Source organism: Camelus ferus, chromosome X (assembly GCF_009834535.1).
Source record: "Camelus ferus isolate YT-003-E chromosome X, BCGSAC_Cfer_1.0, whole genome shotgun sequence".
NCBI lineage: Eukaryota > Metazoa > Chordata > Mammalia > Artiodactyla > Camelidae > Camelus > Camelus ferus.
Genome location: NC_045732.1, coordinates 28153547 through 28166462, shown reverse-complemented (window position 1 = coordinate 28166462; position 12916 = coordinate 28153547). Strand labels below are relative to the sequence as shown.

General features: G+C 35.0%; 1 protein-coding gene across 1 annotated transcript in view; it reads right to left on the bottom strand.

Annotated features, from left to right (window-relative positions):
* IL1RAPL1 (interleukin 1 receptor accessory protein like 1) overlaps positions 1-12916 on the bottom strand; it is a 922977-nt gene that overhangs the window by 237403 nt on the left and 672658 nt on the right. Inside the window, exon 7 of the mRNA XM_032475399.1 lies at positions 4032-4106. Coding sequence (XP_032331290.1) covers positions 4032-4106 — 75 coding nt within the window. The remainder of the gene's footprint in view (positions 1-4031; positions 4107-12916) is intronic.

Here is a 12916-nt window from a genome sequence, read left to right as displayed (position 1 = left end):
AGAGAAAAAATGGATAGAGACTGTAGACATTTGATCAGGTTTCTGTATTTCTTCAACTGTATAGACTACATTTATTTGAAATCCTCCAAATGTGGATAATCCTGAACAAAGAGAGGCCACACTCACACTCAGTGAGTGAAGAGAGAGAGCTCAGAGTTGGAAGGAAGAAATGATTCTGATATCAAAGGAAAGTAACTTTTCCTACAGGATTTCTATGTTACAAAGATATATCACTTTATTCATTTTATCAAAAAATTAAGTTATTAAACTCATTACATACTTCTGGTGAGAGTCTGTACAACTTCTCTTGTAAGAATTCTGAAACTATGTAGCGAGAAAAAAATGAACTTTGCAAAAATCTGAATTTATAGCAATAAATATAAAAGCATAGGATATTCACATGGATCTCATGCAGCCATTAAAAGGGTATTTTGAGAATATTCAACAGAAGCAGAATGTTTCTACAATGTGAAGTATAAGAAACAAGATTCTTTTCTGTATTTCCAAATTTCTACCTATAATTAACCTGTAAATTTACGTTTAAAGCAAAAAGCAAAATAAAGTGATATCCATATGTAGGCAAGTAATTAATGATACTTTTCAGTAAATTCTAAGTTGTAAAGTGTAAGTGTCTCACTGGGTCAAGAGTGGAATGAATTTCTACTTTTTGAAAGTCTGGTAATGATTTCTACTTTTGAAAGTCTGGTTATGATTAATATAACATCCTCTGTTCTGGAAGGTTCTGAAAATGGGCTCCTGGCCACATCTTTGATTGACATCCTTGAGGCTCAAGCTCAGCAAGACAATGGTGTCTGTCCTTTGATTCCCTTGACTACAACCACCTGAAAAGACTAAGTCAGGCTCACCTCCTGGACTGACCTTCAGAATTCTACAGTGTGATTTCTGGGCCTTCTGCCCAGGGAAGTGCTGTCCATATATTTGCTGATGCCTGAAAGTTACTTAAAAGGGACAAAGTTCCTTTTTTTTTTTTTTTTTTTTCCACATTTAGAAGTAACACACAAATGCCACTTAAAATGGAAATGCTAGGCTGTGACCTCATATTGACTGAAATTCAAACCCACCAATTTACATATTTTATGTGAATTCACTTACTCTTATACTTTTTCCTAAGTACTTTGGTTTTTGATGTCTTTTGCTTTCTATACTGAAACAGTTAAAATGATCACTATCAGAATCTTTCCAGTTTTGAGAAGATGAAGAATTTGCAAGAAAGGAAGACACAAGGGATGTGTAAAGAGAAAGGTAGACATGGCCAGCAAAAGGCAGAGAAAGGAAAATTTGGAGATGAAGACAAATTCATGCATTTCATGATTTTATGTAAGTCATTATTAATGTGCTTCATATATTTGCACACAAACTAGAGATTTGATGGATTTACAGTTACTAAGGTCAGGTGGATGGATGTGTATTTAACTAAGCCAAGATGTTCATGTTAGGTCACCAGACATGTATTAACTCCGCTTTGTATAATTTCTGGTGATTGTTCTTATAATTTAATTCATATAGTAATTTTATTAACCTCTGATGTTAACCTTCAATTTAGGACAAGGTTTAGTCAGACCCCTGAGCTCTTGTCCAATGAAACTTTGTTGGACATTTTCACCTTCTCTTGAGAGTAGGCAGCACTTACACCTTCCCCATCCACTGGTCCTGGCCACCCTCTTTACTCCCACCCTATAACTCTTCACTCAGTCCCCTTACTGGGGATTTGATATCACTTCTTGTGCCTCTTGAAATTAATAGCTTTTTAAAATCTGGAAATGGCAAAAATTAAATCCCAAAGGAAGTAAAAAAGTCAAAGCACACGTTGTAGAAAACAAACATATTTAGGCATCTTGAGTCTTTCCCTTTTGTGGCCCTTAATATTATTTCCTATTTTCACTTATCCTTTGTGATCAGCTACTCTCCTACTCAAATACTATTAAAGTGACAACACTAACAAGATAGTTTTTCAAGTCAACTGTTGCTCAAAAATTCATGGATTAGGGTTAAATTCCTCAAACTAGTAAATGGTTTATCACACTGAGAACTAGAATCAGAAAATAAAACAAAAGTTGTTTAGAAGAATCCAAATCCCAGGTTGACGTCCACAGTTTACTTGGTGTTTAAAGAGAGCTCATGTTCCTTTAGGCAGTGACAATAAAGGAGTTAATTTGAATATGTCCTGGGGGCATTTCGATAACACAAGCTCATCTTTCATCAAATGAATATACAGCCAAATCTTCTAATTTGCATAAGTAATTTTCATATTTTCAATTTGATTTGATCAGTCTTTATAACTTTTGTTCAAGAAAAAGTAACTTGACAAAGAAAGCTTTACAAATTACTTATTCCATTTTGTAAGACATTTTAGTAGAAGGTAGAGAACAATCTGATTTATTCCAAATTCAGGGACAACAGAAGGAAACCCAGTGGGTAACCATCTATCATAAAATTATTTTAATTACAGTGTAAGTAAAGAGATACATACAGTTAGCATCACTTTTGCTATGGTCATTGTAGATAAGTGGTACAATAAACCACTCCTTCTTGGTGCAAGATATTTATAGTTCTGTATAACTCCTTAGAAATATATCTTCACAGGAGCTATTGAAAGGTCTGTATGAACATGGCCACTTATGAAAATTTATATTTCAAAATTTCTTTTCAAAGTAGCAATACAATCTAATATACCTCAATATACCATAGCATGAGTAAAGAGCATGATACAATTTTAATACGTTTGTTTTGTATGCAGCATTGCTCTAAATCTGCTTGTAGTCTTCCATCTCAAAATAATGACAATTATAATACCATTTGTATGTACATGGAATTGATCCAAAGACCTGGGTTTACCATCAAAGAAACATATTGGTACACTGACTTGTATAAAATTGCATTCTTTCAGGCCTCCAAGTTAGTAAATACAATGTTGGAAATCTGTTGACTACCATAATTCTACAGGCTCTAAAACCATCATCTTATCTTTTTGCACTATAACTTTGGATGTGTGATTAGTAAAGATTATCAGGTCTGTAATCTTCATTTTGAAGACAGACTTACAATTTTGATATTAATTCTCACCCCAGTAACAATAATAACATTGGTAACATAAGGGATGGGCTATCTACTCTTTTTCAGTTGTATACAATAAATGCATTTCTACTTTCAAATGACTAATGAAAGAAAAAAATTCCTTAACATGAATAACTGTTAAACTTATAATTTTGATAACCCTTTATGTCCAGCCACTAAAAAAACATAATTTTCTGCTAAAGTATATGATATATACATGCATGCATACTATACTTCAAATAAAAATAAATAATATTATTGAGGGTACTGTATACATTTATAATTAAGGGGGGGATTTCTCATAATTTAGTATAACTGAATATAGATAAATCGGACTAAGAAATTCCAGACTTTAAGATAAGTATGTTAGAATTCATATTTGTGGACAACTAGATATTTTTACCAAAGCATATTCTATCCATGTTCTTATGTTTCAGTTCTTCAAATAAAAGCCACTTGCTTACATTTTATAACTATATAATCCATAGCTTAACTAGCACAATGTCCATTATATTTGACTAGATAAAAACAAATTTTAACTGTTAAGGTGACATTTATTTTAATGAATCTGTACCCATACCCCCAATTTTCAAAAATTGTATTTTAACATATTAGTGGATATTATAAGTCAAATGGTTCCATACTGCCTGTTTTAAAACCAATTCAAGCCTTATAAAATGACAAAATAATACCATCAACAAAACCTTCAGCCTATCTAATTGCTCAGCAACCATGTAAATAACACACAAGTCTTTACATCCATATGTACTGCTTAGTCCTAATGCATGTACTTGGGGAGATGGAAAGGGCAGCATTTGCTGAGATTTCCTAATTTTGCCCCCTTTAAATAAATATGGGCTTAGCTCAGAGTATTACATGAGGTTACAATCTAGGTTTTTTAAATGTTGGAATGTAATGAGAAAAGTGTATTAACCAGAATTAAGGAATTTACTCACCCAGCTGGATCTCTTGAATCGTCAGTTTACTTTCCACAGGATACAAAAGCTTGGGTGGTTTATCAGTCAGAGGGGCTGAAACACAATAATAATATAGACTTATGGTGATGCTGCATGAACTGAAGGATAGAACACAGTTTATTTTCCCAAATATTTTTCATTCTCCGAGAAGGGTGTCAAGGCACTCTACCAAGTAATGACTTACATGTTGCACGTAGTACCTTCAGGCGAGCTGCAAAGCTATTAGCTGTCAATGAGTCAAATATAACACAACCAAGTTGACAGTCACATGAGACTGCTGAAGTATAGAATCAGAACTGGCCAATCCTTAAGAATATGTGATTGTACTTCATCAAATATTTTCAATTTGCACCTTGTTTTCCTTTCTAAAAGGTACCTTACATTGTCTCTGTGTTAATTAAAGATACACATGATATATGCATCATGTATGTCAATGATTTGCTGTCTCATTCTTCTTAATTCCATTCCTAGTTTCCTTACCATGGATCACATTGCCTCAAAATTCATAACTTAGTAATTAGATTAAGTATTTATCATATACATATTCTATAAATAGGGTAGCAATGTGGCATTAAATTACTACAAGTACTAGTGGCATACTCAAACGTGCACAAAAGTATTCACCAAGTAATATTTTACATGATACTTTCCATTTAGTCAGAACCCCTTATTACTATTATCCATTACAATTTTTTACATTTTTTTATTTAGTTATAGTCATTTTACAACGTTGTGTCAAATTTCAGTGTAGAGCATAATTTTTCAGTTACACATGAACATACGTGTATTCATTGTCACTTTTTTTTCACTGTGAGCTACCACAAGATCTTGTATATATTTCTCTGTGCTATACAGTATAATCTTGTTTATCTATTCTGCATGAGCCTGTCAGTATCTACAAATTTTGAACTCCCAGTCTGTCCCTTTCCACCCCCTGCCCCCTTGGCAATCATAAGTTTGTAAGATATCTATGAGTCTGTTTCTGTTTTGTGTTTATGCTCTTTTTTTTTTTTAGATTCCACGTATGAGCGATCTCATATGGTATTTTTCTTTCTCTTTCTGGCTTACTTCACTTACAATGACATTCTCCAGGGACAGCCATGTTGCTGCAAATAGCATTATGGTGTTGTTTTTTATGGCTGAATAGTATTTCATTGTATAAATACACCATCTTTTCTTTATCCAGTCATCTGCTGATGGACATTTAGGCTGTTGCCATGTCTTGGCTATTGTAAATAGTGCTGCTATGAACATTGGGGTGCAGGTGTCTTTTTGAAGTAGGGTTCCTTCTGGATATACGCCCAGGAGTGGGATTCCTGGGTCAAATGGTAAGTCTATTCCTAGTCTTTTGAGGAATTTCCATACTGTTTTCCATACAGTGGCTGCACCAAACTGCATTCCCATCAGCAGTGTACGGGGGTTCCCTTTTCTCCACAGCCTCTCCAGCATTTGTGATTTGTAGACGTTTGAATGATGGCCATTCTGGCTGGTATGAGGTGATACCTCGTTGTAGTTATGATTTGCATTGCTCTGATAATTAGTGATACTGAGCATTTTTTCATGTGCCTATTGATCATTTGTATGTCTTCCTTGGAGAATTGCTTGTTTAGGTCTTCTGTCCAGTTTTGGATTGGGTTGTTTGTTTTTTTCTTATTAAGTCATATGAGCTGCTTATATATTCTGAAGATCGAGCCTTTGTCGGCTTCATCTTTTGCAAAAATTTTCTCCTATTCCATAGGTTGTCATTTTGTTTTGCTTATGGTTCCCTTTGCCATGCAGAAGCTTGTAAGTTTACTTAGGCCCCATTTGTTTATTCTTGCTTTTATTTCTATTGCTTGGGTAGACTGCCTTAGGAGAACATTTCTGAGATATATGTGAGATAATGTTTTGCCTATATTTTTTTCTAGGAGGTTTATTGTATCTTGTCTTATGTGTAAGTCTTTGATCCATTTTCGGTTGATTTTTGTGTATGGTGTAAGGGAGTGTTCTAGCTTCACTGATTTACATGCTGCTGTCCAGTTTTCCCAACACCATTTGCTGAAGAGACTGTCTTTATTCCATTGTATCTTCTTGTCTCCTTTGTCGAAGATTAGTTCACCAAAAGTTTGTGGGTTCATTTCTGGGCTCTCTCTTCTGTTCCATTGGTCTATATGTCTGTTTTGGTACCAATACCATGCTGTCTTGATGACTGTAGCTCTATAGTATTGTCTGAAGTCTGGGAGAGTTATTCCTCCAGCCTCTTTCTTTCTCTTCAGTAATGCTTTGTTAATTCTAGGTCTTTTGTTGTTCCATATAAATTTTATTATGATTTGTTCTAGTTCTGTGAAATATGTCCTGGGTAATTTGATAGGGATTGCATTAAATCTGTAGATTGCCTTGGGCAGTGTGACCATTTTAACAATATCGATTCTTCTAATCCAGGAGCATGGGATATCTTTCCATTTTTTTAAGTCTTCTTTAATTTCCTTCATCAATGGTTTATAGTTTTCCATGTAGAAGTCCTTCACCTCCTTGGTTAGATTTATTCCTAGGTATTTTATTACTTTGGGTGCTATTTTAAAGGGGATGTTTCTTTACTTTCTTTTCTTGTTGATTCACCATTAGTGTAAAGAAATGCAACTGATTTTTGTACATTAATCTTATAACCTGCTACCTTGCTGAATTCTTTGATTAGTTCTCGTAGTTTTTGTGTGGACCTTTTAGGGTTTTCTATATATAGTATTATGTCATCTACATATAGTGACACTTTTACCTCTTCTTTTCCAATACATTTTATAGTACTGATTGCTAATTTGTACGACACACTGTCTTTGATTTTTTAGTGTCTACGCATTACTGCTCTGTGCACTTGTCAATTTCTCAATTATCAGTCTACAGATCTAAGAGTTGCTATTAAGCATCTTGAAGATATGTTGTTAATTGTATACTTCATTCCTAGCTAAATGAGACTATCTGGACTTTGGACAAATAGTTCTCCTTCATTAAGACTCCCTCCTCACCCTCTGTGATGGACATGCCCAGGTCCCTTCTAAATCTGTCACTATAACTTTCACTCTATAACAAGCACAGAAATGATCAATTAAGGGTTGCTGAATTAAATGTTTTTGCTTTGAGGGCTTTCTTCCTTCCTTGCCAGGAGGACATGACAGTTTGGTTGATAATCAGAAGGCCGATCTAGGCAGCAGTGCCAGGAGTTGGCCATGTATCCTCATCACCAGAGGATTCAAGAATTCAATCTGCGTCGGCAGTTCACCTCTATCTCTCTTTAACAGAAAATGCAGTCAGTGCAAACGAATGATACATCCCAGCTCAGAAAAACAGGGATGAGTTTTAAGAGTTCTGGTTTGGAAGACCAACCTTACATAGGATCAATAGTTTTTATTCATAATTAAGTGAATGCATTAATCATTCATCTTCATTAATATTTAACACAAGGGTGGGAAGGAAGGGGAAAGAAAAGTTGAGGTAACAAGAAGAGATAAATCACCTTGAAATTCTTTTCAAAGATTTGACATCACTCTGATTAACCTAAGATACTTGTATTTCTTGCCTAAAGTGATCTTAACAGCTTTTTTCTCCTACCAGCTAGATCATTCACTAAATTTTAGCAAAATAGTTCACCAAAAATAAGTCAGAAAGCCACATTTCTTAGGCTCTGGTTATCAAATGATTTCAGTGAACTTCAAAAGCAACTACGGCATCAGAATAACCAGTTTATTCAGTCATTCACTCAGTTTATAAAATCTCACAATTGTGTAGTTACAGGTAGACAATTTAACAGTTTGTTATAGAAAGCAGCTTAACAAAAAGGTCCCTGTTCAGTCACATCCTGCACTAACTTAGAGTAAGAGAAAATATCTACAGAAAGATAATAAAATCCATATGTACAACATTTGTTCAGAAATATGAAATTGTTGTGTGGTTCTCCATTCCAACCCATCACCCATCCAACTGCATAATGTTACATCCCTAAGACCTTTCACATTACCCTCATGCACGACTCCAAGATAGCAGAGGAATTAGAGAAGGGTGGAGCCAGAGAAAATTATATGCTTATTAAGTTCTTTGATTTTTAAGTGTTCCCTCAAGCCCTATGGTTTCCATAGTGCCCCACCAGGAAGGTGAAATGCAGATAGAGATAAGGAGTGATCGTGGGGTTTGACTCCATACCTTGTTATACTGCCCACCCCTCTCTGATAAAAGGAGCTCTGCTTTTATTTATCTTATACATCAGTATTTCATCCAGAATTTTCACCAAAAAATCCAGTTCAACTCAACTGATGTATACTGAACACTATAATGTGCTAGGTAGTATGATAGGAGGTTTGGAATATCTCTGATTTCTGCCCTTATATCATATAGTCATCAGAAGTTAAAAAAATAATAGTATTAGTGAAAAAAATCTGGGCTGATTCAATTCCTTGTTTTAGAGATTAAGTGACTGAGGTACCAAAAGTACAGCTGGCTTGGCAAAGGTAACAGAACAAATTCAAGCTAGAGTCCTTGCTAGCTCTTCGCCTACCAAAACTTTGTGACCTGCTCCTTGAAAATTCTGTCAAGCAACTACTATAGTTCTGTGGAATGCGCCCCCTCAAAGTGTAAGCATTCTATCAGGAGAGCAAAAACATGCATCTAAGTGACTGACCATAACCTACAGAGCACTTGTACTGTAGGACCCGCCATCTCTAAGTGTCTTGTTTTGATATGCTATGGAGGGAGGTCCTTTAGGCATGTTTCTTTTGTGACTCACCTGTCTTTGGTGAAAGTGAACTGAAACTAACAGACAGCACAACAGATGACTACAGATTGGACACATGACTGTGAAATGGGATGACCATTAAAGGTAAGATATATCTCAGCTCCAAGGTCATGTGAGGGTGACCAATTGTGCTGCCACAAAGAAAAATATGTGCTGAATTATCCAATATTTGAATGTTTCTGACACTTTAGGATGTTTAAAAAAATGTAAGTTGAATTAAGTTGACAGAAGACAGAACTGGCAAACCAACGCAGGAATGGTAATGACCAAACAAAATGAACACATACACACAAACACAAAGCCCTCTTTATTTTCTGCATGGGCAAAGGTGGGACTGGAAGGAAATTCAAACAAATTAGTTACAAAAAAAAAACAAAGTAATTAGCATTAGACCATGAGTAGACCAACTGACATTTTATTGTCAAGAAAAAAACTTGCCTTTTGGGACTCTCTTTCTCTCTGTCTCTCTTAGACACACACACACACACACACACACACTCACTAAGCTGAAATCATTGAAAAATAAAGCAAGTCTGACACTAGTGACATGAAGCACAGGTTGATTTTAAATTGTAATCATATTTTCTCTACAAAAATAAGTATACAACAATTACAGTGGAGATGTTTCTGTAGCTAATTATGGATGCAAATATTTCTATGTATCCACCAATAAAAATATTTTCAAGCTCTCATTTTATTCTTCAGAGCATCCTATTGACATTAAAGATGACATAGTAATTTAAAATAAAAAAGCTTCATTTTTATTTTAAATAGTGCATTTCCTACTGAGTTGTTAATATGTCCTAATTGACAAAACTGTTCCTCACTTTCAGAGAGCGGGAATTTTAAAGAATATTTGTTTTCCTTACCAGTTGCTAGTTAGAGAAACATTTGGAAGTGGGTATACATGAAGCTGTGCATAGGAATGATTCTTTATGTTAAGGTTCCCTAAATAATCACGAAGGGATGAAGTCTCTCTTTTTTCCACATTCCATGTACACCTGTGCTATGGAATAGTGCAAAATAGGATTCTGTTCTCTGAAACAAAAGTGACAATAGATCAAGGTAATGAAGTCAAGTAGTCTCAATTTTTTTCTAATGTTCTTAAAGCAGAGAGAAATATGAGATATTTAGGATTAGTGTACCTATGTTTTGACCAGATATCCCTCTAAAATTTAACTTTAGTCTCTCAAATACTGAGAATAATCAATACTTCTTGGATACGTAAAATTGTCCTATCACAAAAATCTGTTCTTTCAAAATCATAGATTCTCTTTAAAATGTATTTTAATTAATAACTTCTATGCTTTGTTTCTTAAAAGCATTATGGTAGAGTGAAAAAGATAATACAATATGTGCTTTTCAGGGAGACATGGGACTAATAACTCCTGACTGCCTGGTTGGTCTAGCAAGTTGGAGAAGTAATTTAAATTCTCTATCTCAGTCCCCTTATGTATAAAATGTGATATGAACAGTTTTCCCTTATGGCTTGGTGTGAGGATTAAATAGGATAACAGATTAAGTACCTGGATCCAGTAGATGGAAAACACACCTGTTCTAATGATACCCATCAAAGTTTGGGACAAGAGTATTTTGCATTCTATATAGATTGAGACGAAAAATATTGTTTGTAAAACAATGAACTGGATGTTTAGCTAAAGGTTCAAAAGGCATTTATATCTTGAATTTAAGAATCATTAATATTTCCTACTTTAGTTTCTGTAGCAGGAAAACTGGTCCATCTTCAAGAACACAATTCAACAAAAGCATTTTGAAGACTTTTAGATATGCAAGCAATGTACTGGGATGATAAAGAACTCAAAGGTAAACAAAATACAGCTTTTAACCCTCACAGAGCTTACAACCTAGGTAAACAATTAAAACATAACTCCATGACTCAATTTTAAGAGTCTTTATGAAGTACCTGCAAATAGTAAGTACTATATTAGAAATAAAAAGATAAGACATGGAGTTATACATAAGAATGTGTGAGATGCGAACAGATATATGATGCATTGCAGTGAGTACTATACTATACACAGAGGTAATTTCCTTACGACCCTATTTAAACCTATCAACTAAATCTGGTCACAAGACAATACTCACAGATCTATCTGGCTAATGATAAAACATGCTTTGTGGAAATCCCAACAACATGCTCCATTTTACAATGGGTTTTTTGGTTTGTTTTGTTGTCTGCATGTACTTTTTTTTAAAACTTAAAAAAGTTGACAAACAACTGCCTATTTTCCTAGCAAGTCAACGGAATGTGGATTACTCATAGAGCTTCAGTAAGAATGGGATTTCAGTTCTGTTGTCTTTGGTCAGGAATGTGTACGCACTAGTTTTTAATAGTAGAAGATAGTACTTGGGAGAAAAAAATGAATGGATGGGAGAAAATATCAGTGTATACTAGGTGAAGCCATTTGGGGGAAGAAAGGTGCTTTATTTTTCACGTATCCCTAAGGCATTAGGATTGGTGAAATTTCTCCTTTTTGTTGCAAACAATTGTGGTAACTTCTAATGGATCCCTGGAACCTCAGAAGCCTCAAAGAGGAAGAAGTGGCAAAGCAACTGAGCAGAGAGTGCAGGTAAAACAGTTTATGAACAAATTAACACCATATACACGATAACCTTGATCTAAGAGTCATGTCAAAGTGATAAAACTAATACTCCCAAGGATGTAACTCTTAATATATCTCTCAAAATGCATATATTCTGGAAAATCAAAAATTCATTTGACTAGCTTTGATACTTAGTATTTTATTCATATAGAGTGACAAGTGTTGCTTATAATGCAAATAAAAGAAATATGTTCATTCATTCATTCAACAAGTATTTTTAAAACAGCTCCTCTTTGCCAGGCACTTTTCTAGTTACAAAAAGGTATAATAGGGAATGAGACAGACAAAATCCCTGCTCTCATGGAGCCTGCCTTCCAGATAGGGAGGTGGAAAATATACACATAAATTAATATATGCATAATATTATATCACATAAGCACTAGAAGAAATAAAGAAGCTAAAGAGAAAGAGATTAATGCAGGTGCTATTTTAGGGGAATGTCAGGAAAATTTGCTCTGAAAATCATTTGAAACAAATCTGTGTGAAACAAGAAAACCAGCCAGGTAAACACGTGGAGGAAGATTATGGCAGGCAGAGGGAAGAATAAGTACAAAGGCCGAGAGATGGGAGTGCACTTGGCATATTTGAGGGATGGCACAGATCATTTCAGCCATACTGACCAAAGGAAAGAGTGGCAATGAATTCAGAGACAGCCATGGTCCAATTCAGGCATGGTCTTGTAGAAGACAGAAAAGAATTGTGTTTCATTCTAAGCATAATGCGAATACACTGGAGATTTCTGGAGAGAGCCTCTGGTAGTATTTATCTGCCAAAAGTATCACTCTGGAACCCTGGTGCTGAAGTCTGGGAGGATGGAGTCATGTGGAGGCAGTAAGGCAGAGTGGAAGCAGGAAGGCCAGTAAGAAGGGTACTGAAGCAGTACACTGAGTGGTGATGATATATTAGTATTGCTGATGGGAATGGTAGGATTTTTTTCCTTTAAATTATCTATTTGGTAGGTAGAACTAACAAAATTTATTGAGGACTTTGAAATGGAATGTGAATGAAAATCTAGAGTTACAGGGGACCCTCAGTTATGGGCTTGAGCAAATATATGAAGGGCACTGCCACTTAATGATATGGGGGACAGTACAAGAGGGGTAGTTTTATGGGGCACTAGGAATCAAAAGACATGTTTTTATAAATCAATTCAGTCACCTCCCATTAGCCATAGAGGCTAGAGAATTTTACTATTGATCAATGACGTATTTTGAAAAATCGAGTCACTAACTGATGACTCATCTTCTCCCTCTGGTCCCCCAAAGGACTGAGAAAACAGTCTTAAAAACTTTCGTATTTCACGCTAATGCCATATTCATTTATCATGAGATGAACTCTGGATAACCTCTACTATCTTTTGTTTTAACACCATTCATTAAAAAACAAGTATACCACCAAACTAATTTTTGACTAGTAGAATCAGGACCATGCTTAGCCAAGACACTAAGAACAATTCTCCAGTATTCCCTTGTTTCGATGAC